Source organism: Apis florea, unplaced genomic scaffold (assembly GCF_048593485.1).
Source record: "Apis florea isolate Af1SG1 unplaced genomic scaffold, ASM4859348v1 contig_3585_pilon, whole genome shotgun sequence".
Taxonomy (NCBI): Eukaryota; Metazoa; Arthropoda; class Insecta; order Hymenoptera; family Apidae; genus Apis; species Apis florea.
This window is the reverse complement of record NW_028256788.1, coordinates 2,503,827-2,529,888: the sequence shown is the minus strand read 5'-3', so window position 1 is coordinate 2,529,888 and position 26,062 is coordinate 2,503,827. Positions and strand designations below refer to the sequence as shown.

Here is a 26,062-nt window from a genome sequence, read left to right as displayed (position 1 = left end):
AATGATAAAATTGGCAAGCATTATTTTTTTTTTTCTTCTTTTAGTTTTTAAATTTCTTTCTTTTCCTATAATATATTCCTATGTATAGCACATAATATTTAAATTTTATAAAATTAGATATTTATATAATTTATATATAATATAACTATAAGTGTCAAAAAATTTAACAAATGATTTTTCAAACTATCAATCAAAAGAAGAAAAATTAGAAATAAATCAGATATTTATTAAACTCGAAATAGTAAGTGGTGAAAGAAGAGATGGATTATTAAAATTTAATCGGAAAATTTTATTATTTAATCGAGCATTATTATTAGATTTCCCTCATATTAAACGAATATAAAAAAATGTTCAATAATCAGAATAATACTATGTATATTCGAATCTAAATATGTCAAATAAGTTTGTATGTAGAAATAGAAAATAAAATTTTATACTATTATATTCATTTAACCTTTAATATATTTTATATTTAATATGTTCATTTTTTTTTTTTTTTGATACGTAAATCTAATTTAAAACATACGAATACTATTTAACTATTTTATTATATATATTATGTAATTTATAAATATATACATATGTAATTACTTTGTATACGTCTGATTTTTTTCTTGTAATTTTTTAATAAAACATTAATTAATCTATGTTTATATAACATTTTTCTTTATTAAGGTAATTGGTGATATTTATAAACGTTTATTATCATTCATGAGAGATTATTTTCATACATATTTACATATAATTTTTTATTCATCAGCAAACGTAACTGCTTAAATATAATATACGTTTTATGCAATTGCAACATTATTAATACTATTATTTTCATTCAAATTCGAAATAAAATACATCTCTCAAATGTCGCTTTTTTAACATCGTATTTCGATAAATATTTGCTATAAATATTTTTGTGCATAAGCATTTGTCTTTTTCGCGACCGGTTTTGAAACTTTCTTCATTATCGCCAATACTTTGAAGTATGAAGTATTAGCTTAAATCAAGATATATTAAAGAAATTGAAAGAAGAAATAAAAGAAATATTACACGATAAGATAAATGATATATTTGAACAAAATATTTAAAGATAAGAGTCATATTATTCCACTGTAAAAATTAGAAAAAGAAAAATTAACATTAAATATAGGATTTAATATGATAAATATAGAATTAATATATTCGTGGGAACACATTTAAAAGCAATTTTAGAAGCCAAGATAAACACAAAAATATATAAAAATATCGATTGAGTTATATTATTGTAAGTAGTTTAAGTTTGCGTTAGATGGAGCAAAACATTAGAGTAAGAATATTATGTTATTTTATTACATCGTTGCACCACGTCGTGGCGCTCCATGTCATTCTATTTCTATTTCTTCATCTAAACTATTTGCTAATAACTTAATAAATAAATTAACTTCAATATATTTTTATTTTTATATTTCTTTTTTTTTTTTTGGTTTTTAGAATCGATCCTCTAAAGAAAAATTGAGAATTAAATTGTATACATTATTCTCTATACAAAAACATTAAGAAAATATTTATTTCTAGTAATATTAATTCGACAAACAAGAAAAAAATGCATTTTTCAAGAGAAATGAATTTATGGATACCAATGTATTCACGATAATCATTAATAATTTCATTTTCAATATTATAAATTATTCCAATTTAACACTAGACTGCATTTTAAAAAAAATTTTCTTTCTTAAATCATTATCATCTTACATTATTTGTTGCATATTTCGCAAATTATCAAACGAAAATTAGATTAATAATGAAACTGCATAATTATATAGTTCATCTTTGTAAAAAAAAACAAAAAGTCCATACGAGATTGATCCATTTGCATTGATAATATGCCCGAAAGATGGATTATACTTAAAAATAACTAAAGAAAAATAACGATAGATTTTTAAATTAAGAATTATTAAAGAATTATTGAGATTCTTTTTTATTCTGCACCTGTTATCTATCTGTTACCTGTTACTCTGTTATTCGATTATTCTGAAAAATGTTAATTTATTTTATAAATAATTTTTTAAAATATTTTAATTTTGAAATTTTAAAAAATAATAAATTGAAGATTATAATTTCTTAAATATCATAGTCGTTTACCTTTCAATTTCAATTTTAATTATGAGATCAAAACAAATTTGCGATTGTTTATCAGGAAAATAAAAAGAATAGTAAATTTTCAAAATATAAATTTCTTTTATCTAACAACATTTTGATGGATTGTTAAAATATCGATTAAAATAAGTATTAAATTTATACGCAAATTTAAAACATTTTTCCCATTTTTTTATATATTGTAATTATGACAATAATTGAATACAATAATGAAAACAATAATAAATAAATTAAAGAGAAATAAAAATTTTTTTTTTAAATTTCTTTAAATATTTGTTTATACAATTATTTTGATAAGCGGAAATAAATGATTAATACGGAACAAGAATTAATTTAAATTGATATTTATTATGTAGACACCCATTTAATCGTTTATAATTTAATCGTTTATCTTTTTTATTACATCATCATTCTAAAACAAGAGTAATCTAGTGATACTTACTCTGTTAGTATCAGTTGACGTTCGACCGTGATATGTAATAAATCTCAGGCAGATTTTTCTTTTATCTCGCGAACACTGGACAATTTGCAGCAATTTTTCTTGTTTTCAATAGATCAACAGTGCGTATAAGTGCGTAAAAAATTGATTTTTGATATAATCATCATATTTCAAACATTTGTTTACCAAATAATTACTCTTTTACATTTTTCAAAGATATCAAAAAATTTAACACGTTATTTATAATATGCGATTTTATAGAATAACTAAAAAAAAAAAATTAAAAAATTATCAACTAATTATTACTAACAATTACTAACAATTGAATAATGCATTTTTTCAAGAAATTCTATAAAAATCATTATTATTATCTGTAGATTTTTCTATTTAAATATATATATTATACATACATCACTTTTCTAGTTTACAATATTATATTACAAAAGTGTTATTTCAATATCGAAACTAAGTTTCGAAAAAAACAAGAGCGAAAATATGATAATTAAATTGTTATTTGTTATTGTTATTGTTAGATCACAAAATCTAATTTCCTATTTTTTAAAATTGAGATAAGTAAAAATTGAGATATAAGTATTCTTTTTCAAAATGACGTTTATTCATTATTTATTATTTGATAAATAATTTAATAAATATTTGTTGAATCCATCTTCTTTTGATATTTACTTTTACTACCGATATTATGTATTATGTAAGGAATGATAATTCTTACATTTTCTCATATTTTTTTTTACATTATAATCATAATCAATTTACAGTAATAATATTAATTTCTAGGATTTAATATGAAATATCATATTTATCTATATTTAATATAACAATTATTTAATAATTAGTTCTTAAAAATAAATAAGCGTTACAAAAGATAAATATAGATAAGATAAGATGTACTTCACAATTATTCAATCATTATACTATTTAAATAAATTTTTGCTTTTGCTTTCATTGATTTTTATTTCGAATATTTCAATTGTTATATATGATACTCATCCAGTTAACTCATCCAGAATTTTTTCAAAATTCTTAAAAGCTCGAAATAATTTGAAAAAATTTGAGATGAAAATATGTAAAAATATGCAAAATGAGTGCAAAAATATTACGATGTTTATAAAAAGAAAAGAAAAATTCAAATAATATACCGATCGAAATAATGAAAACATTTATTTTAAATAATGCAATTTGATGATATACCGCAACAATTACGTTCTTCGTAGATATCAATTATTCTATGTCGCTGAAGATTGACTTCAATGTTTGACTTCAACCATTTATTTCTTAAGCGTCTCAGCAATCATTGAAGATATTTCGTTTTGAAGTGAAATTAAAATTTATTTTGATTTCCTTCTAAATAAAAAGTCAATACACCGATAATTATATTATATATCGAAAAAAAATTGTGAAGAGATGACGATATATTTCGTTGTAATTTATCGTACGAAGAAAAAATTTAAAACAAACGTATCGATAAATTTCACGATATGGTTCAAGGATACAATCCTTTATTAATAGAAATATCAGATGCTTATGTCATCAATTGCCTCAGACATTTATCCAAATTGTGCTATATTGATATTTATTGTAATTGAAATTTATTATTCCAAATTTTTTTTTTTTTTTTTTTGATACTCCAATCACGAATTTAATACGGATTAATACAGATTTTCAAATGTATGTACATTTTTAATGTAATAAAAAATTATAGCTGGTATAAATGTACTTTGATTAAAAAAAAATTTTATTTATACAGGATATTTGAAACATGGATTTGTTCCAAATCCTTTGCGTCATTTGCATAATGCTTTTTGCCATCTATTACTATTATTCGTCAATTTATAACTATTGGAAAGTTCGTGGAATACCTGGACCGAAACCAACTATCATCATTGGCAATTTTATGGAAGTTTTCCTAAAAAAAATGTCGATAAACGACAAATTGAAATTTTTGTACGATCAATACAAGAATGAGCCAATATTCGGAATATTCGAAGGATCGTCGCCTATTCTTGTCCTTAACGATTTAGATCTGATCAAAGATGTTCTCATCAAGGATTTCTCTGTATTTTCCAACCGAGGTTTTCGCATATTTCCAAAGGTAAATTATTATATTATTGAAATTTTTCATTACAATTCATCCATAATTCTCCGCTTTTATCTCGCAATAACATTACTTTTTCTATGCATTATTGCCCACCCTTTCACAAGGGTGTTCGAATAACTTGTAAAAAAGGCATAATTAAAATAAGCTATTTGATCACGAAATTTATATTTTATACCAAACCAATTGATTGTTATCTTATCATTTAATTGTTGAGAAAATATATTTATCATTTACGATTAATTAAACGATTAATCTTTAAGTTTTTTTTTCTTTCTTTAATTTATTATTTTTCCAAAGGCGGAGCCATTGGGAGAGCATCTGTTCGCTTTGGAGACGAAAAGATGGCGGCCGATGAGAGCGAAACTCTCGCCGATATTCACCTCTGGCAAGTTAAAGGAGATGTTCCCTCTTATCGTAGAATGCTCTAAAAATATGGAGCCATATTTAGACAAAATAGCGGAGAGAGGGAAATATATAGAGTGCCGTGATCTGGCTGCGAAATTTACAACTAACGTGATCGGTAGTTGCGCTTTTGGGATCGATATGAATTCTATATCGGACAAGGACAGCGAATTTCGTATAGTTGGCAAGAAATTATTCACGCCCACCTTCAAAACAATAATCAGAGATGCTTGCAGGCAATTTTTACCAGAATTGTACGATGTGATTGGTCACAAACTCCAAGTGGAAGGGGTTAATGAATTTTTGACGAATTTGATCATGGACACGATAAGTTACAGAAAAGAGAATAAAATAGTTAGACCTGATTTTGTCAATACATTGATAGAACTTAAAGATCATCCAGAGAAATTAGAGAATATAGGTATGTCGTTTCTCAAAAATCAATCTTTTTTCTCGCGAAAAAATTATAAATTTTTAATAAATTTCGTTACGTGTGTGTTTTTTTCTTTTTTTTTTTTTTTTACAGAGCTAACAGATTCGATAATCGCTTCGCAAGCTTTTGTCTTCTTTGTTGCTGGTTTCGAAACTTCTTCGTCCACGATATCTCATGCTCTTTACGAATTGGCGCAGAATCAGGAAGTCCAAGATAAGCTACGTGAGGAAATCAGAGAAGTTTATGAAAAGAATGGAGAATTGACGTATGACGTAATTAAAAATATGAAATATTTGGACAAGGTTCTCAAAGGTAAAAAGAATTACGTAAAATTAGATTTAATTAATTATTAAATTATTAAATTATTGTAGAAAACGTTTCGTTCAAATGTATATTATTCTAATAAAGTATTTATTCTTTCGTGAATAGAAACTTTAAGAAAGTATCCAATAATGGCAATGCTAACCAGGGAAGCAGAGGAAAATTACACGTTTAAGGGCACTAAAGTTACTATCGAAAAGGGCAGAAAAGTATGGATACTGCCATATGGAATTCAAAATGATCCAGATATATTTCCAAATCCTGATATTTTCGATCCCGAAAGATTCAGTGAAGAAGCTGTCGCTGCCAGACATCCTATGAGTTATTTACCTTTTGGCGATGGACCAAGAAATTGCATTGGTACGATGATAAAATAACTAGGATAGAAATATTGTTCCGCAGAATTATTTTCCTAATTTTTAATTATCTGTATTTTTAGGTGCACGTTTTGCACAATTTCAAAGCAAAATTGGTATTGTAACAATTGTCCGTAATCATAAAATTGATGTTTGCGAGCAAACTAGGATTCCATATGAAAGTGACCCGTATCAATTTTTGTTAGCACTGAAAGGAGGTATCAATTTAAAAATAAATAAAATATAAAATTAATATAAGTATTATATACGTATGTATACATATATTAATAGTAATAATTATTAATAGTATATTAATGGTAAAAATTATTCAACATACAGTAAAAGTTATTCAATCTCAAAAATACGTAGTTTTGAGATCGAAACTTATGGAAATATTCCAGTATTATATATAAATTTTTATGTATATTATATAATTATCGTTACAACAAGAATTATCAGCAGTATGATAGTCAAATTAATTGAAATAATCGATTAAATTAAATTAAATTCAAATTTAAATAATTATAGTGATTTTTTATTCATATCACTAAAAGTATACAATTATTTTTGATAAGACCTTTCTATATGATATATGGTAATATAATGTATAATACAATGTATATACAATATGTAATTCTATATAATAATACAATGTATAAAATTGTTATCAGAAAATATACAAATATCGCAACCTTAATGATGTTATTTGGTAATACCTAATCTTATAAAATTTAGTTTAATTCTATTAGTTTAATTATATATGAATATATATACTATTATATATGTAATATATATATAGTATATAGTGTATAGAAAAAATATAAAAGCTTATTCACTTTGAACGTAAATTGAGTAATTCTTCGATCACGATCCATGCGCTATCTATCGGCATCTACAGATATTATGTGACTTATGATGGTACAAATTAAGAAATAAAAAAATAAACTTTAAAAATAAAAAATAAATCCTTTCACATCTTTCTATTTTTTTCTGGTTGTATCAGTTATGAAAATACTCTGTTTTTTAATATCTATTTTATTTATTTATTTTATTTTTATGTTCTTTCTATTAATTCTTTTCTTCTATGAAATTAATCGTTTCTGATTTACATTATTTTCTTCTTGCTTTATGCTTAAATATAACATAAACATATCACATAAGATTATAAATTATATGTATTATACGAAGTGCGCATTTATCAGTGTAAATAATAACATATTTAAGAAATATGATATATCTGTACTACACCATGACTATGCAATATTAACAATATAATTACGATAAGAAATATATATTTATATATAATTAAATCGAATGACTTATTTAATTTGGAAAATTACTTTAAATTTATTATAAATTTATAAATTTATAAATTATTTTTTAAATTTATTATTGAAAAATAACTTATAAATTGTAATTTATAAAAATTCAGTTATAATCTGGAGATAAAATAAAATCGTAAATTTTTATCGAAAACTTACTGTATTATCGATTTGATAATCGGTTGATTAAACGTGTTAAGAATACATATCGTCAAAAACAGAATTTTGTCAACGTCATTGCAGAAAAGATACTTAAAAGTACTTATATTGTTTTAATAAACAAAAATTCTGTATCTAAAATCTGATCGAATATAAATATAAAGACGTGAAAAGAATTCATAAGAATTTTGAAAAAATTTTCGATCACACTATCCGAAAAATATGCATACTCGATTTTATCGAGTTCACGAATTTTTTAAGATCATAGGCGTACGTATTTATGTCTTATGCATTATAGGAAAAAGATTAGTGATATTTGTATGAATAAGATAGATAATAACAATTATACAAATCATGGACAACGATTATTAACATCAAGTCGAGATTTGCCTCTCGATTATATAACAAAAAATTTTGGATCACATTATCTGAAAAATGTGCATACTCATTTTATCGAGTTCAGAAATTTTTTAAGATTATAGGCGTACGTATTTACGTTCTTGATGCATTATAGGAAAAAGATTAATGATACTTGTATGAGTAAGATAAATAATAACAATTATACAAGTCATGCACAATGATTATTAACATCAAAGAGATTTACCTTCTAATTGTACACCAATTGTTACGCAGCAATTTTTATTCAACTTCTTGTAAACAATAAGTTTATCACAGCTATTATAATGAATGATAAAAATTTATTCCCCGTAAATTGAACTCATTGAATATAATATATGTGCATCGTTGTGTTGAATGTTGATATTACGCTTTTGTTTTATTTTTCTTTCTTGAATTTATAGAATAATTATTTGTTCCAGAAAAGATATGTAACGGATATATATATATATATATAACGCATATATACATGAATGTTTTCATGCAAGCATTACTCTACAGATCCATCTCTTTTAGATACAAACGAAAATAATATCGATAATAATAATTATAATAATTTAATTCGTTTTAAATTGTTTAAAAATTAGAATAAAATGTATATGTGTATCTGTTATTTAATCAGAATTCAGAATTTTACTGAAGTAGAGGTCGCTATCATCGTCGTTGGTTATATCAAGGACATTGACTATATATAATCTAACTCACACTGACGTAACCAATTGGAAAAGAACATATTAGTCACTATCTGACGTTTAGTAGTGAAAGATACGTCAGATAAATCTCAGACTTGTTTAAAATTTCATTCTTTTTTGGTATAAATATCTGTTCGAGTGAGTATATTTTGAATTCTGGATAAAGAACTACTTTTATAAATGTATTATTATTAATTATTCATATAGATTAATTGAAAAATTCAGAGAAAAAATGATGCAAATGGCAGAATTCTCAAGTAAATAAAATTATACATAAACATTAAGGTAGCGTTCATAACGGAATAAATTGAAGAAATCTTTAAATATGAATATGATCTATATACTTCTTTTTATTAATTTTGTTTTCGAATAATATATATTTGCCATATCATTTATTCACTTTAATTAATTCGGCATAACTTTAAAATTTTCAATAATAGAATAAATAAAATAGTAGTAAAAATGAAGTAAAATTTTATTTTTTATTGCAAAATTAAGAACTATAAAATTATTTGTAGTTCTTAAATATTCATTGAATAAATAAATAAATCGATATTGAAATAAAAAATATTTTTTCTTCTTTTGAATTAATATTAAAACAGTATTAATTTTAAAAGTTTTTTTTTAACTTTTTATTCATTCTTACTTACATGTTTGCAATGATCCACTTCATATTTAACTATTTTTTTTATACATTAAACTATTACATAGTATTACATATTACATATATTATTAAAATTACTGCATCAATTGATTTTTATTATTGGAATATAGAAAAATTGATATAACATGGATTACTTCCAAATTCTCTGCGCCCTAGGCGTGGTGATTCTCACGATTTACTATTATTATTCATCAATATATTCTTTTTGGAAAAATCGTGGCATATCTGGGCCAAAACCTACAATACTTTTTGGCAATTTTATAAATTCTGCGATAAGAAAACTGTCGATATCTGAAACTATTAAAAATTGGTACGACGAGTATAAACATGAATCAGTCTTTGGGATATTCGAGGGAATGACTCCGATTCTTATCATTAACGATTTAGACATGATCAAAGATGTTCTCATCAGAGACTTTTCATTATTTGTGGATCGAGGATTTCAAATTTTTCCCAAGGTATTTCAATTCATAGAATTTTTATAAATTTTTATAAAGGAGTATCTGATTTTTCTAATAGTAATAAATTAACGTTTATTAAAAAGTTTGACTTAAAATCACAATTATAAGAAAAGATTATTCTTTTTTCGATAATTTGGAGTAAAATTTAGGATAAAATATTAATGATAATTTTATTTGTGAATAGATAGAACCATTGACGCAACATCTCTTCTTGTTGGAGGCTGAAAGATGGCGGCCAATGCGAATGAAACTTTCGCCGATATTCACGTCCGGCAAACTGAAAGAGATGTTCCCTCTTATAATGGAAAGCGCGGGAAATTTAGAGAAATACTTGGACGAAGTGATAAAGAAGAACGAAATGGTGGAATGCCGTGATTTAGCTGCAAAATTTACGACCGACGTAATCGGCAGCTGCGCTTTTGGGATCAACACAAATTCCCTTTTGGACGAGGATAGCGATTTTCGTAGAATGGGCAAGAAAATTTTTTCACCTACTTTGAAATTGATGCTCGGAAATATTTGTAAAGGAATTTTTCCATCTTTGTACAATGTAATCGGTAATATGTTTACAATGAAAGATGTCGATGAATTTTTTATAAATTTGGTCAGTGACACGATGAAATATAGAAAGGATAACGATATAGTTCGAGCAGATTTTATCAATATGCTGATGGAACTGAAAGAACATCCAGAGAAAATGGATAATATTGGTAAGTATGTATGCGTATGTATAATTATAATATAAATTTTGTAGAAGAATCTTTGAAGAAATTAGATTCGAAGAAATTAGAACTGATACGTAAAATTGATATTTTCAACTTTTGTGATTGTCTTCGTTTCTAGAATAGAGAACAATTTGTAAAATATATTCTAGTATTTTCGATGTCAGTTCAAAGTTTCTAAATAATTATTGTATGTACTATATCAAACTATAATAATGAAAATAATTATTTACTGTAATATCATAAAATTTAATAGCCACAGGTTTGTACCAAAAAATTTACAGTATCCACGTTTCATTATATTTTACAGAATTAACAGATATTTTGTTAACTGCGCAAGCAGTCGTCTTCTTCGTTGCCGGATTTGAAACCTCTTCATCGACAATGGCATTTAGTCTTTACGAGTTAGCTCAAAATCAAGAAATACAAGATAAATTACGACAAGAAATTAGAAAAGTGTACGAGAAAAGTAATGGAGTATTGACATACACAGATATCAAAGAAATGAAATATTTGGATAAGGTGTTTAAAGGTATCTATTAAATCTATCTCAAAGGAAGAATTACTTAATTTAAAAATAAAACTTTTTCTATTTACTCATAAATAAGAAAATTTAAGTAAATTCTATTCCCATTAAATTAGAAAATTAATGATGTTTTTTTATTCGAAATCAACTTGAATCGAATAAATATTAATATATTACAATTAATATTTTTTTCTTTACAGAAACGTTAAGGAAATATCCAATATTGTCGATGTTATCCAGACGAGTGATGGAAAATTATACATTTAAAGGTACTAAAATTACGATACCAAAGGGAACAAAGATATGGGTACCAGTGTGTGGTATTCAACACGATCCAAATATTTATCCGGAACCTCAAGTATTCGATCCCGAAAGATTCGAAGATGATGCTTTTGCTAGTAGACATCCTATGAGTTATTTGCCATTCGGCGATGGACCAAGAAATTGCATTGGTACGTTTTCTAATCTATGCACATTAAATCGTGCATAATTTTCTTATTTTTATTGTTATTGATTATTTATCTCGTCAGATGATACACAATTTGTAATATTTATATGCGAATTAAATGCATTTTCGACAATTGTATAAATTTTATAAATTTTAATTTTAATTTTTGTAATTATTAATTATTATTTTCAGGTGCTCGTTTTGCGCATTATCAAAGCAAGGTTGGTCTTATAACAATTCTTCGCAATCACAAAGTTAATGTTTGTGAAAAAACTACGATCCCCTTCAAATCTGAGGAGCGTAGCTTTTTATTGACGCTAAAAGGAGGAGTGTACTTAAAAATAACTAAGATTTAATGTTAATATAAAAAATAATTATTATTATACAATAATATTCATATTTTTAATTAACTAAGTAAATATTTGATCTCAATTTCAAATTATAACATTTAAAATATTAATTATTATTGATTCAAATATTAAATTATTATTTATAAAAATAATTTTTATTATTTTTCAACTTTTTCAAAAATATTTTTTATTTTTGTTATGTATATAAAATCTTAATTCTTAATTAATATCGTTGATATGTATATAATATGATTTATAATACGGTTTATAATAATTTATCATTTCAATAGAATAGAAATAATTTCGAAGGAAATTACATCAAACATGAATTTATAAGAATAATTAGAAAAACATTAATTATACTTATTTTCTTGTATTATTTTATGTATATTTGAATGTTTTATATTTTGGTTAATTTTGTTTTTCTTAATTTCTTTTCTTTCCTTATCCTTATTCTTATCTTTTCAATTCCACTTTTAATTATTTTTGTATTTATATAATAATATATTATATAATATTAAAAAAAATAATTAAATATTAAAAAATAATCTTATAATTTATGCCAATTATATTATGTATTTATATTATATTATATAGATACAATATAAATGCATGTTTCAATTACATATTAGTTCGTCTAGTCTCGTCCTTTCTGTTCTCGCCACTAGAGGGACAAGTGCACGAACGTCTTCTCACAAGTATCAACTTATCTGAATTTTTATATAATAGTCTTAATCGTTATACAATCTAGTATTAATTATTTTAGTGTTAGTTAGGATATATTAAATATTGTACATTGACTATTTATTAAATAGTGTCTATTATATTTTTTATAATACAATATTTAATATTTTTTGTAATATTTTTTTACTTTTTGTATACTCATTTCTTTTAATATTATTTGTATTATTTTTAATATTTTTATATCATAAAAAATTATTCATGAGTAATACGATTAATATTTACTTTAAAAAAAAAACAATAGAAAGGAAGATAATAATTTTTTACTATTTTCATTCACTATTTAAAATTTTTAAAATTTTTAAATGATCACGAAAAAGAGATTTTTGATGACTGATAAAACAAAATATAATCTCTTTTATGCAATAGTTGAATATATGTGAGTTAAAAAGAAGCGCGATTAAATTGAAACTAGGTGGGAAAGATTGCAATCAATCAAATCTGTATTTCTTAATTACATCTTCTTTCCAGTTTTATATTCAGAATACATAGACTACAAACATCTCTCTTAAAAGTTAAAGGTAAATATCTTTCTTTATCTATCATTACATTGTATTTGATGTTAATATTAAAGATTATAAATTATTAATAATCTATCTATAAATAATATCGATAATTTAATCGATTTAATAATTAAAAAATTAAGATCTAGTTAGATAAATAATTTTTTGCGCAGTTTATGTTACGTTATCTATATAATCAAACTAATATTTATTTAGCAAAGCTAAATAATAAAACTATGGGTTTTATTATTCTTATTTAATTAAGTTAGTTTAACAAAGTACAATATATATATTTATCCTTTATAAATATATTTAATTTATGAATATAATTAAAATTCAGTTTATTTATTTTTTACGAATATGACTGAAAATAATATAATAATATAATTACAAAAATACATTGTAAAAATTTACAAAAAAACTCTTATTTAAAAAAGAGTGATTTTATTTTCTATCAGTGTAAAATATTTTTTTTTTTCATTTTTAAAAGATAAAATAATAGTTGCATTAATATTAAATTTAAACTGAAAATATAATGGTATATAAAAATATATATCAATCAAAAATATATAGCGACTGATATATAAGAAATAAAATTCTTAGAAATTAAAGAATAAATAAAAGATATTATATACAAAGAAATAAAGAATACTATATCGAATTATAAATTTATACCAACTCTCTCGTGTAAATTTTTTTAGACTAAAAAAATATTGGCCAATTGATTTCAAATGAAGCAGAAAAATTTTCTTCAATGGAAAAGTCATCATTATGATTCTATATAGATTCTATATTATTATATCAATTTATATAAAAATTTTATTTATATATGATATATTTGTAATACCTATATTCCTCTGCAATCTTGTTAAAGATAAATATAATAAGTATCAATATTTGATTTGTCATGCAGTAAATCTACAAGTGCGTATTAAAAAGAAATAAACAAAAATAATCACCAGATCAGAATTGATTATATAATTGAATCCAAGTTTTATTTTATCATGAAATCACCAACTCAACAGAATCGTTTTATATTTCATCGTGATAGGATCTCGAAACATCCATTTAAATGTTAAAGAAATTGTGATTTTATTTTCATTCTGAGATAGATTAGTCACTTACTTAATTATTTAATTTAACAAAAATTAATTGAATAATAATTGTTTGTTTCTTTTTATTTTAATAAGCGTGATTTTACTTGAACGTATATATTGTAGATATTCTATGCATCTACGCATTATTTATTATTCTTTACAAATCAGCACCTATACGAACGAAAATTTAAAAAGATATTAACGATCATTTTCTCAATCACGAGAATTGTGATTTACCAATTGATCTTTTATAATTTATTTTACCATTTAGAAAGTTTGATACAACATGGATTATTTTCAACTTCTCTGCGCCATTGGAGCGTTATTGTTCGCGATTTATTATTACTTCACTTTAACCTTTGACACGTGGAAGAGTCGTGGCATACCTGGACCAAAACCTATGATCTTTTTCGGTAATTTCCAAGAAGTTATCTTCAAGAAAATATCCCTGGCCGAAAAAACAAAGCAATTATATCAAGAATACAAGAACGAATTAGTTTTTGGAATATTTCAAGGGAGAACCCCTGTTCTTGTTATTAACGACTTGGATACGATCAAGGACGTTCTCATCAGAGATTTCAGTTTATTCGCGGATCGAGGAATTCATATAAATCCTAAGGTATTCATAATTTTATTATTATAAAACGATTCGAATTATAATATGCTTTGATATCGAAATATTGTTAATTTTATATATTTTTACAATTCTTTTTTATATATAATATTACGTATTATATTCAATTTTTTCAAGAATATTCTTTGTAATGCACGAGATAAAAAAAAGTTTAAACGCATGAAATAATTTACGATAAAATCAAGAAAGATAAAAAAACTTGGGATAATTTAATTTAAAGGTGGAACCGATATTTCAAACTCTCTTCGCATTGGAGCCTAAAACGTGGCGACCGTTGAGAACGAAACTCTCTCCAGTGTTTACATCGGGCAAATTAAAGGATATGTTCCCTCTTATACTGGATTGCGCAAAAAATTTAGAGGAATACGTAGAAAAGGTAACAGAGAGCGGAGAAGCAGTGGACTGTCGTGATATGGCTGCAAAATTCACCACCGATGTAATTGGCAGTTGCGCGTTCGGAGTGTGCATGAACTCTCTTTCACCCGAAGGAAGCGAATTTCGTCGAATGGGGGAACAACTTGGCAAATTCAATTTCAAACGCTTAGCCAGAGATTTTACCAGGCTATATATGCCATTTTTGTTCGATATAATTGGTGGTTACTTACAATCGCACGAAATTAATAACTTCTTCATAAATCTGATCCGTGACTCGATCAAGTACAGACAGGAGAATAACGTATTCAGGCCGGATTTTGTGAACACGTTGAAAGAACTAAAGGAGCATCCAGAAAAATTAGAGAATGTTGGTAAGTTAAGAATGTAGTAGAGGAAGAAATGTTGAAAATGTAATTTTTACGTATATTTCCATATTTCCATATTGATGTGAGAAAAATTAACATTGTCGGTTATTTAAATACGAGGATGAATATTTATTTTTTTAAAACGTTTCATTGAAATAAACATCTTGTTGAATTCTTGATTATTCAAATTTTATTTTTACGACTTTAAATCGTATCTTTTCCAACTTATAGTCGATTTGAAAAATATGCAATTATATTAATGTGTGATATTAAACGTTGTAAATTTGTAATTTGTCAAATATTTTATAGAATTAACCGATGCGCTTCTCACTTCGCAAGCACTCGTCTTCTTCCTCGCTGGATTTGAAACATCTTCGACAACGATTTCAAATGCTCTTTACGAGTTAGCTCAAAATCCGGAAATGCAAGATAAATTGCGGAAAGAAATAAAAGAAGTTTACCAGAATAATGGCGGAGCATTGTCATATACAGATATGAAGGAAATGAAATATTTGGACAAGGTATTTAAAGGTGTGTAATACCTTGAGTTGTACTATTTACCATTTTATTTTTCGAAATAATCAAAAATCTAGTTAAAATAGAAAACAATTCGAATAAGTTAAACATTAATAACAAATATATTATTTAACATTATGGATTAAATGGGAAACATTATTAACGTTATAACGCTATAAACACTATATTAATATCCTAACAGAAACACTGAGAAAGTATCCAGTGTTGCCGGTAATAAGCAGAAAAGCGATGGAAAATTATACATTTAAAAACACGAAAATTACGATATCGAAGGGGACAAGAGTATGGATACCAGCGTATGGAATTCAACACGATCCAAATATTTATCCGGAACCTCAAGTGTTCGATCCCGAAAGATTCGAAGATGATGCTTTCGCTAGTAGACATCCTATGAGCTACTTGCCGTTTGGCGATGGGCCAAGAAATTGCATCGGTACGTTTCTACGCACATTAAAAAGTCGTGCATCATTTTCCTATTTTTATTCTCGTTGATCGTGTATCTCGTCAGTCAACGAGATATATCAATGATACATAATTTATTAATATTGATATTATGTGCAAATGCATTTCGTCAACTTTAATAAATTGTTATAAAATTGTTTCCAGGTGCTCGTTTTGCGCATTATCAAAGCAAGGTTGGTCTTATCACGATTCTGCGTGATCACAAAGTTGAAGTTTGTGCAGAGACGTTGATACCGTATGAATCCGAACCGCGAAATATATTGATGATACCGAAAGGAGGAAAAGTGGAGTTGAAAATAACGAAAGTTTAATTATTAACCTCTTCCATATTTATCTTAATTTTTATTTTAATCTTTAGTCGTAGAAAGAGACATTTTTTTAAAAAATATTGCTTAACAAAAAATATTTTTACGATTTAATTCGGACATCTTAGCTCACATAATTAATATTAAAGTGCACAATGTTTGTTTAAATGTTGGAAAATACTTTGCATCTGTTAGAAGAGAAATTTTTATACGAGATAATATTTCACATAATGATTTAATATATAAAACACAATTATTTTATTAAACAATATATATATAAATATAATCATCTTTTAGAATTTTAGATTATTTTATATTTTTTTACAAAATTTTATAATTTTTTAAATATATTGACTTTTAGAATAAGAAGTTAAGTATTGCGAGAAGCTACTAAGAAATTTGTATTGAACAATGCAAAAGAACGAGAAAATATATGTCTTAAAATACGGATTTAATTTATTAATTCACAATTTATACTTTTAATGAATTCAAATGATAAAAAAGTATACATATATTATACAATAATATATAATAAAGATAAACATATCTTCAAATGTTACGTAATCTATTTATCAAGTCACATATTTATTTTTTCAATTATTTAATTATTTATTGTCACACATACATATAAAGAAATTTTATCAGGTTATAAAATAAGAATAAAAAAAATAGGATAAGTATTTTTTCATTTTTGAAAATGGACTTATCAATAATTTACTTCTACAATAGAAGATCAGAATTTTAAATATATATCCGAATAATTACGTCAAAAGATATAGAATGTTGTTTAGCAAATCGTATTTCTGAAAATTCGTACTCTCGATATGCGTCTCTTTGATAAAGTAAGAGCGTAAGAAGTGTTACTATTCTATAATTGTTCTATCTTTTTCATTTTTTTAAAAACAGATAAAATATGTAAACATTATTATGAAATACGTGCGAATAACGTGAAATTTTTTTAGCTATTTTAATTAATCAAAGCATTATTTAAAATATTTTTTTATTTTAATTCTCGGCTTCCTAACTGTTTAACACTTAATCTACCGACAGTTCTTCCATCAAAATGAATGATGCTTAAAAAAGTTATCGTTTTTGTATGATTTAACGTAGATAATGGTTAATTTATTATTGAATGTATATAAAATGAAGAACTTTCATAAAATTTCGTCCAAATTTATATAATTTATATAATTTCAATTATAAAAAACTTAAAAAAAAACCAAAACTTCATTTTTCTCTATTCTATGATGTATTTCTGAAAGACTAATTTTCAATGTATCTAATTAATAAACCAAACTTTACCAGTATGTATATCTAAAATTATTTAAAATAAAATTTAACTTAACTTTTATTTGTACAGAGATATATCTTATTCAGCTTCGCTGCACTTTTCACAAATTATTTTATTCTCAAATGTGCATTTGCCGCACACATATTTTTTGCACGAACAGATATTCGTAGTTTTGTAACCTTTACAATATTTTATTTGATAATATTTTATAAAATTTTTCGTACGTACGAATTTGAACTTGTTGATAGTATTTTTATCCGTTGTTTCTTTATAGATAACTCATTTATTCCATTTATTCCAGCTAAAATGTTGAAAAATATCCATTCACAAGATTTTGACTTCACACTGTATTTCCTTCCCATTTGGTCCGCCACGTCTACATCGAATTTTCCATTATTATAAAAGCTAATCGTTTCTGATATATTCTTTGCTACTTTTTTCGATTTTTATCGATTTATACTTAACACAACCATTTTTTTTGTTGGTTTGCTTTTATGAGAAGTACGATTTGATCTACATCGGTCTCACTTTTGGATGTCACCAATAATCTTTTTCTTTTTTGCTCTGGACGTGGATGCTTATTTATAATATTCTCCCTTTCATTATTGCTGTGTCATTATTGCTCTGATTCGCTTGTTGCAAACATCTCGTTTTCCATTAGGTCGTTTTCAATTAGGGTAATTTCTTGTTCATCGCACATCGAATAGTTTTCTTCTGTTATATCCGTTATTTTTTCTAATAATTTTGAAACGCCTTGACATTTTTATGATAAATATTCACCATAAAATATAAATCACACCATATACAAAATTCGTGCCAACGTTTTACTGCTTCGCTGTTTCTTTTTCAGAAATTGCACACGAAACGTTGCTTTCTCCTTGAGTTTGTCTCTTCTACTATTATTTCTTATTATTATTTGTTATTATTAATTTCAATAATTCAACTACTTGTTATTCGATCTTGAGATAATCTTTCCTTTGTACTGATTGTATATACTTAACGCCTGAACCTCGAAACAGTAGAGATCGAAATTGTACGATTTGTTGAGTTATTAATTGTTGTATTGCAGGAAATTCCTACTATTTTTCGCCAAAGTTGTCACAGATGCCATGAATTACGGTGAAAGGAATACAGGGACTGATTTTATCGACACGCTGATGATACTTTTCAATTCGAAGAATTTATGTAACTAATTAATGATTAAATTAAATTATGTTTGATAATGTAAGATAAATTAAATTATATTACATAGAATTTAGAGAGAAGCATAATTCGTAAAAAATTATTAATTTTTACTTTTGTTATTTTCAAGAATATTTCTTTTTTTTGGAATCAGCGTATGCGTATATAAAGTTCATAAGGAATCATAATTTTCTTTAAGGCTGATCACAATTAGACTAAATAAATAATAAGAGAATGGTAGCTGAGTAAGAAGAAAATTTATATTTTAAATTCTAATTTTTATTACATGTATCATTTGTTTTTGTAATTCCTATTTATAATAAATAATATAATAGAATGATGAAAATTTGTAGGCAATAATCAAATTTTCAAAATGCAAGCATTTTCAGAGGCATGCAATTGACGCGTGCAATTCATATTTTTGCGAAATAACGTTTGAGCCTCATCATGTTTTAATATTAAAATATATTTGTTTTCATTAACATTCAAGATTTAAAAAAATGAAAAAATTCAATATTTTGCATTATAATCTGTCAATATAAATATTGATTATAAATTATCAATATTATATAATTATAGTTATTTTATTATGATTGCTTCTATTTATTCAATATGTTATATTGCGACTTTGAAATATGTTATAAAGAGAGATCGTTTTGATAATATGTTAACCAAATTATCTGTATTTTAAAATTATTTTAAAAATAAATTGATATTACATCATTGAATTTTGCCCCTATATATCTACGTCACATGATGAGGAAAATTCAATTGATAAATAAATTACGTAAAAACACGTTTATTCATTTATCTTCTCCTATTTATGCGAATAATTGTTATAATAAAAACATGTATGTCTTTTGTCTTATTCCATGATATACTATCTATCGTGTTCTTGATTTACAACTTTCTATGCTATTCTTTTATAGCATACCATGTATTTTCCTCATGTGCAATCATTTTTCCCCGAACGGAATATTATTAATTACCGAGGGCAATAACTTTGAAATATATTGTTAATTATTAAATTTAGTCATTATATCAGTAGTAATTTTTATAAGAATGTAATTGCACATTGTATTTCTTCTTCATTGCAGAGCAGATTCATTTTTTCATATGATAATAGTAATAAATTTAATGCATATTTTTATAATTTTATTTTTAATGTATGTAAATCACTCAAAAAAAGAAAAAAATGAAAAATTTATTTATATCTATTATACTTTATCGTTTGAAGAATATAGGAAAAATGCATTTTTAATTAATAAAGAATATTAGGAATTATTACATTAAGATCGACACGAATTTTCCATGAACATTATTATTATATGAAAAATTAAATCACTGAACGAATAAAAAAATAATATGCATTGAAGAAAAGTGATGAATAAATTTAAAGTTGTTTAAAATTAGAAATAAAATATAGAATGCATTATTGATAAAAAATAATTTTTATCACCTTAATTGATTGAAACACGTTATATCATAATTAATATTGAATCTTCGCAAAAAAAAATTGCCATTTTAATTATTTTTACCATAAATTTATTAAATGTTTGATTATATTTTTGTAAAACGAAAAATGTGCTATAATGTCATTTAATTTTTAATATTATTTTATTATATTAAATTATTACACCTATCTGTAAAGTATCTTTTTAAAGTTAAGCATGCATTATTGTATATCCGAATATTTTCGCAAAAACTATCGTTTATCAAAATTTCGTGAAGTTTGACAAAGTTCTATGAAAACTTCTATGAAATGTTTTCTTGAAATAAGAAATCTCAGATTAGATGTTGTTTACAATTGACATATAATTATGAAAAAATTAACAAGTTCGATATCATGATTTATCTAACTACGTATAATAAATGTTAAAATAATTATTACTGTGACTAATACTATTTAGAAAAATATTGCAAGAATGCATTTACTACGACGACATTTCAACAAAAAAATGTGCATATTTTTAACAAAAAAGAAGAAGAAGAACTTCCTTGATTGTTAAAACATTAATAAATATCCAGAAATATCCATCTTATGATCTCACGATGTATTTTACATATTTTCTTAATTAATTAATTAATTAGTAGAAACAAGTATAAATGTATCGATAATGATTAATGATAGTAGATAATTTTTTAATTTACAAAAAAATATATTTCAAGTAAAATACAATTGTGCAATCGTTAATTTATAAAATAAATTATAGATAATATCAAAATTAGGGAATCAAGATTTTATTATATATATATATATATTATTTATATGCAATCAGACTGTATAATCAAACTAGCGAATATATACTTTTCTATATTTACTTTTATATATATACTTACTTTTTTTTCTAAATTTTTCATATGTATAGAAGATTCAGAAACGAATTTATTTACCAATTGAAAAAAACGAAGATATTGGCCTACGTAAGCTATTTTCAGAGAATATAATTTATACGTCATCTAAATTATATCTGAATATTGCACAAGGGTGAAAGTAAACTTCGTAATGAGGATACGAACATGATAAAAACTCTTATTGAACTTCATCATGACATACGTCATTCAAGATATATGCACAATATATAAGGAGCAGAATAAGGAAATCGTTAAAATTAGATTTAACATTATAAGAAGAACATCTTATATTATTATATTATAATTACACCAATGTGCATTATATTAGTAAAGTGTGAAATGTGAAAAGTTGTACGAGAATAAGTTAAAAAGTTTGTAAGTCAATGCCATTACAATTATTAGAAATATATATTTTAATCCATTTCAAATTTGCACTCGCTTGTCCAATTCGTTGATATTACTTTATATTTTATTTATTACTTGTTACTTGTAATTCTTTCTTTTTTTCTTCTTCTTCTCGAAAACCATGGATTTTTAAAAGAAAAATTTCTCAATAGATTATCACAATGCGGATTATATTTCAACTGTTTCTTTTTTTTCTTTTTTTTTTTTTTTCTAAGAAAATTCTGATTCCTTTTCAAGGGATGATTATTTTATCCCTTAAAAACCGAATGTTGCTACGAACGAAAAATAAGATTGCATTGATTATACGCGAAATTTCATCATTTTCTTCAATTCCCTTGTTAGTTAATATATCTTTATATCGAATAATAATATCAAACTTTGTATTTATTTTAATTTCTAGGATCGACCATCCAAAAATATATTAACATTTTAACATTACAGTGATTGAAAAAAAACGTGACAAAATAATGATTCACATTGAAATCTTATGCGGGATCGCCATCGTATCATTCTTGGTCTTCTATCATTATTTCATATCGGCCTTCAATTTTTGGAAAAATCGCGGAATCCCTGGACCAAAGCCCGAATTTTTATTTGGAAACATTAAGGACATCATGTTGTCAAAAATTTCAACACCTATGTTTATTAAAAACATCTACGATACGTACACGAACGAGGCGATGGTCGGATTGTACATAGGACGAAATCCGATTCTGTTTCTAAAAGACCCGGAACTAATCAAGGATGTATTGATCAGGGATTTCTCGAAATTCGCAGATCGAGGATTTAACGTTCACGAAAAGGTAGAGATTTATTTAATCACGGTTTAAATAAAAACAACGACAATATTGTGCAATATTTTATCGATTGTTTTTTACGCACGAATTTCTTTACGCATATTTTTATTATATACAGACATGAATATATTGATTTCTCAAAAATTTCTCAAAAGTGTACGTTAAATTTTGTTCACAGGTGGAACCATTGTCGCAACATCTTTTCAACCTGGAGCCAAAAAGATGGCGTCCGTTGAGATCGAAGCTATCCCCAATGTTCACGTCGAAAAAATTGAAAGAGATGTTCCACCTGATCCTCGAGTGTGGCCACCATTTTGAAAACTATTTGGACCAGCTCGCGGCACAACAAGAGCCCGTCGATTTTTACGAGGTAACAGCGAAATACACGACAGACGTAATCGGTTCGTGCGCCTTCGGAATCAACATGAACGCTATGTCGAACGAGGAGAGCGAATTTCGAGTGGCTGGTAGAAAAATTTTTGAACCCACTTGGAACGCTATAATACGATTGAAATTTAAAATAACAATGCCAAGCCTGTACGATTTCTTGGGTCCTCTTATACCTGAAAGAGAAGTTACTCCGTTTTTTATCAAGATCGTCACTGATGCCATGAAGTACAGGAAAGAGAACAACGTGTCTAGGCCTGACTTTATCGATATGCTGATGAAACTTCGCGATGATTCAAAAAGCTTGAGCGATATCGGTAACGTTATAACTATTCGTTATATAATAAATAAACATACATTTATCTTTTTTTTTTTTTTTTAATAATAATAATTTATTCTGAATATGAATTTATAATACGAACTTATTATTACGAATTCGTAGAATTGACCGATGCTTTCCTAACTGCGCAAGTATACGTTTTCTTCGCCGCTGGTTTTGAAACTGGAGCGTCGACGATTAGCAATGCGCTTTACGAATTGGCACAAAATCAGAAAATACAGGACAAGTTAAGGGAAGAGATTCGGGAACACTACGATAAATACAACGGAGAATTGATATACGAGAATATTAAAGAGATGGAATACTTTGACAAAGTGTTTAAAGGTAGTTAATAATTAATTTCCTTCTCGAAATTATTTATTTTGTCATATATTCGTGATAAAAGGACAAATAAGAATTTTTCCATTTCCAAAAATAATTAAAGAAACGAAAGTTCCCTGTTATTATTTTTTTTGATTATTATATATATATATATATATAATGCTTTAATTCTTGATAGTATTTTAATTATAATGGCTTTAAAATCTTGTAATTTATTTTTACAGAAACATTAAGGAAATATCCACCAGGAACTTTGATACCAAGAAGATCAATTTCTGATTACACTTTCAAAGACACGAACGTTACTATACCGAAAGGTACAATGATATGGATTCCTGCATTCTCGATTCATCGTGATGCCAACATTTATCCAAATCCTGACGATTTCAATCCCGAAAATTTCACCGAAGACGCCATTAATAATCGCCATCCCATGAATTATTTACCCTTCAGCAATGGACCAAGAAATTGCATCGGTACATTTCATTCAATTTCTAATTCTAATCTTCTTTCTATTCGTTCCAAAAAAAAAAAAAAAATTACGTTAAAAGTATTATTCATTTGAAAAAAAATTTGCCACTATATACTACATTCAAAAATTCAAAAATGATTTCCAATAATAATTCGTGTAACTTTTGTTTCCTAGGTGCACGCTTCGCGAATTATCAAGTCAAAATCGGTTTAATTATGATTCTTCGTAATTATAAGGTGGAGGTTTGCGAGAAAACTATGATTCCCTACCAATTCGATCCAAATTTATTTTTATTGGGTCCCAAGGGAGGGATACATTTAAAAATAACGAAAGTGGAAAGTTAAAGTTGTATTATGGTTTTATTTATACAATATATTATATACAAATTTTGGTTTCAATTGTTTTGACCAAATGGTTTTTCCGTAAAAAGAAATTCAAAGCACGCTTGTTAATTTTTAAGATTCAAGGGATAAAAAAATATGATGAAAATATTAACTATTTAGTAGTATTTAATAATATTTAGTAGTATTCCTTGATAGTAATAAAATATGAAAAGTTGAGAAAGAGATATTAGACTATATAGATATTATCAACTAAATACCTAAGACTACAAATATCATTAACTATTATATCGATATCGATATTAAATTCAAATATTATTTTATTTAAATTTTTAAATTATTGTATATAATATATAATTATTATTATTTATTTCTAATGAGATTACTATTATTATTTATTTATTACTATTATTATATATTTATATATTATGACATTGTTATTATTATTTTATTTATTATGAGATTATATTTTTAATATTTTATGAAAATAAAATAAATTTTTTATAACGATTCAAAACAGAATATGCCATCTTTGATTCAAAATAACATATAATAAAATACTATATTTAATTATATTTACTTATTAACATATCTTTAGACATGTTTTGTATTATTATTATTATAAAGATATATTTCTACTATTGTAATTATTATGATGTACAATAATGTATATTAATTATACTACAAAACTTAATTTTATAATAAAGAGATTTTTTATTTATGTTAAGAAAATAGAAATTTTATAAAATGAATTCCAAAAAAATTAATATCCTTAATATTTTTTTACTTTTTATAATGTTTTATGTACTCTTATAAACTGTTTTATCATCATATATTTGACTTAATAAAATATATTTAATATCTAAATAATTTCGAAGTTTTTTTTTATAATTTTCGATGCTGCAATAAATAGAGAAACAATAAGATCACTTGTCACTCGTGTTTTACGACATATTCGTCTTTAATATTATTAATATATATTATAAAATATGCATTCATATTTTTGCAACAGATGATACTTTCAATTTTTCTTTTCCGTATTTAAATTGATACTTGACTTTTACAATACTTGATCTTTCACGATACAATTTCCCCTTTTTTAAATTTAAATATCGTGTATAAATTTATTTAAATATATTCTGGGATTTAATTAAAACATTATAAACTAATACTTGTAGTGTAATATATTATTTATCAAATTTAGTATCAAATTGA

The 26,062-nt window shown here is 24.9% G+C and overlaps 4 protein-coding genes across 13 annotated transcripts; all 4 read left to right on the top strand.

Moving 5' to 3' along the window:
* Positions 1–2,561: 2,561 nt before the first annotated feature.
* Positions 2,562–6,894, top strand: LOC100863338 (putative cytochrome P450 6a14). Of its 3 annotated transcripts, XM_086914215.1 has the most exons (7): positions 2,574–2,701; positions 3,802–4,255; positions 4,335–4,679; positions 4,983–5,508; positions 5,614–5,832; positions 5,950–6,201; positions 6,281–6,894. In XM_086914215.1, the coding sequence occupies exons 3-7, from the start codon at positions 4,347–4,349 to the stop codon at positions 6,442–6,444; spliced, it is 1,494 nt and encodes a 497-aa protein (XP_086770341.1). In that variant the 5' UTR covers positions 2,574–2,701; positions 3,802–4,255; positions 4,335–4,346; the 3' UTR covers positions 6,445–6,894. The 3 variants fall into 3 exon arrangements, with proteins under 3 accessions (XP_031772951.2, XP_086770341.1, XP_086770342.1); XM_031917091.2 differs by lacking the exon at positions 3,802–4,255 and having other exon boundaries at positions 2,562–2,701; XM_086914216.1 differs by lacking the exon at positions 3,802–4,255 and having other exon boundaries at positions 2,579–2,691.
* A 1,874-nt stretch (positions 6,895–8,768) lies between these two features.
* Positions 8,769–12,352, top strand: LOC100863222 (putative cytochrome P450 6a14). Of its 6 annotated transcripts, none has more exons than XM_086914156.1 (7): positions 8,769–8,904; positions 8,974–9,023; positions 9,541–9,888; positions 10,076–10,601; positions 10,924–11,145; positions 11,340–11,591; positions 11,780–12,352. In XM_086914156.1, the coding sequence occupies exons 3-7, from the start codon at positions 9,556–9,558 to the stop codon at positions 11,941–11,943; spliced, it is 1,497 nt and encodes a 498-aa protein (XP_086770282.1). In that variant the 5' UTR covers positions 8,769–8,904; positions 8,974–9,023; positions 9,541–9,555; the 3' UTR covers positions 11,944–12,352. The 6 variants fall into 6 exon arrangements, with proteins under 6 accessions (XP_086770282.1, XP_086770279.1, XP_003694553.2 ...); XM_086914153.1 differs by having other exon boundaries at positions 8,974–9,051; XM_086914155.1 differs by having other exon boundaries at positions 8,816–8,904; positions 8,992–9,051.
* A 334-nt stretch (positions 12,353–12,686) lies between these two features.
* LOC100864243 (putative cytochrome P450 6a14) lies at positions 12,687–17,868 on the top strand. Of its 3 annotated transcripts, none has more exons than XM_086914150.1 (6): positions 12,687–13,199; positions 14,550–14,897; positions 15,133–15,658; positions 15,962–16,183; positions 16,371–16,622; positions 16,796–17,868. In XM_086914150.1, exons 2-6 carry the CDS (start codon positions 14,565–14,567, stop codon positions 16,960–16,962), a joined length of 1,500 nt encoding a protein of 499 aa, XP_086770276.1. In that variant the 5' UTR covers positions 12,687–13,199; positions 14,550–14,564; the 3' UTR covers positions 16,963–17,868. The 3 variants fall into 3 exon arrangements, with proteins under 3 accessions (XP_086770276.1, XP_086770278.1, XP_086770277.1); XM_086914152.1 differs by lacking the exon at positions 12,687–13,199 and adding an exon at positions 14,181–14,267; XM_086914151.1 differs by lacking the exon at positions 12,687–13,199 and adding an exon at positions 14,186–14,255.
* A 4,169-nt stretch (positions 17,869–22,037) lies between these two features.
* Positions 22,038–25,369, top strand: LOC100869112 (cytochrome P450 6A1-like). Its single transcript, XM_031917092.2, has 6 exons — positions 22,038–22,159; positions 22,631–22,992; positions 23,165–23,690; positions 23,816–24,037; positions 24,259–24,510; positions 24,681–25,369. The coding sequence occupies exons 2-6, from the start codon at positions 22,657–22,659 to the stop codon at positions 24,848–24,850; spliced, it is 1,506 nt and encodes a 501-aa protein (XP_031772952.2). The 5' UTR covers positions 22,038–22,159; positions 22,631–22,656; the 3' UTR covers positions 24,851–25,369.
* The last annotated feature ends 693 nt before the right edge of the window (positions 25,370–26,062 follow it).

Excerpts from the sequence above, each read along its gene's own strand:
- LOC100864243 (XM_086914150.1), top strand. The coding sequence starts at position 14,565 with ATGGATTATTTTCAACTTCTCTGCGCCATTGGAGCGTTATTGTTCGCG. Across the intron at positions 14,898-15,132 it reads GAATTCATATAAATCCTAAG|GTGGAACCGATATTTCAAAC; the intron begins GTATTCATAATT and ends TTTAATTTAAAG. Across the intron at positions 16,184-16,370 it reads TTTGGACAAGGTATTTAAAG|AAACACTGAGAAAGTATCCA; the intron begins GTGTGTAATACC and ends ATATCCTAACAG.
- LOC100869112 (XM_031917092.2), top strand. The coding sequence starts at position 22,657 with ATGATTCACATTGAAATCTTATGCGGGATCGCCATCGTATCATTCTTG. Across the intron at positions 22,993-23,164 it reads GATTTAACGTTCACGAAAAG|GTGGAACCATTGTCGCAACA; the intron begins GTAGAGATTTAT and ends TTTTGTTCACAG. Across the intron at positions 24,038-24,258 it reads CTTTGACAAAGTGTTTAAAG|AAACATTAAGGAAATATCCA; the intron begins GTAGTTAATAAT and ends TTATTTTTACAG.
- LOC100863338 (XM_031917091.2), top strand. The coding sequence starts at position 4,347 with ATGGATTTGTTCCAAATCCTTTGCGTCATTTGCATAATGCTTTTTGCC. Across the intron at positions 4,680-4,982 it reads GTTTTCGCATATTTCCAAAG|GCGGAGCCATTGGGAGAGCA; the intron begins GTAAATTATTAT and ends ATTTTTCCAAAG. Across the intron at positions 5,833-5,949 it reads TTTGGACAAGGTTCTCAAAG|AAACTTTAAGAAAGTATCCA; the intron begins GTAAAAAGAATT and ends TTTCGTGAATAG.
- LOC100863222 (XM_086914156.1), top strand. The coding sequence starts at position 9,556 with ATGGATTACTTCCAAATTCTCTGCGCCCTAGGCGTGGTGATTCTCACG. Across the intron at positions 10,602-10,923 it reads AGAGAAAATGGATAATATTG|AATTAACAGATATTTTGTTA; the intron begins GTAAGTATGTAT and ends TATATTTTACAG. Across the intron at positions 11,592-11,779 it reads TGGACCAAGAAATTGCATTG|GTGCTCGTTTTGCGCATTAT; the intron begins GTACGTTTTCTA and ends TATTATTTTCAG.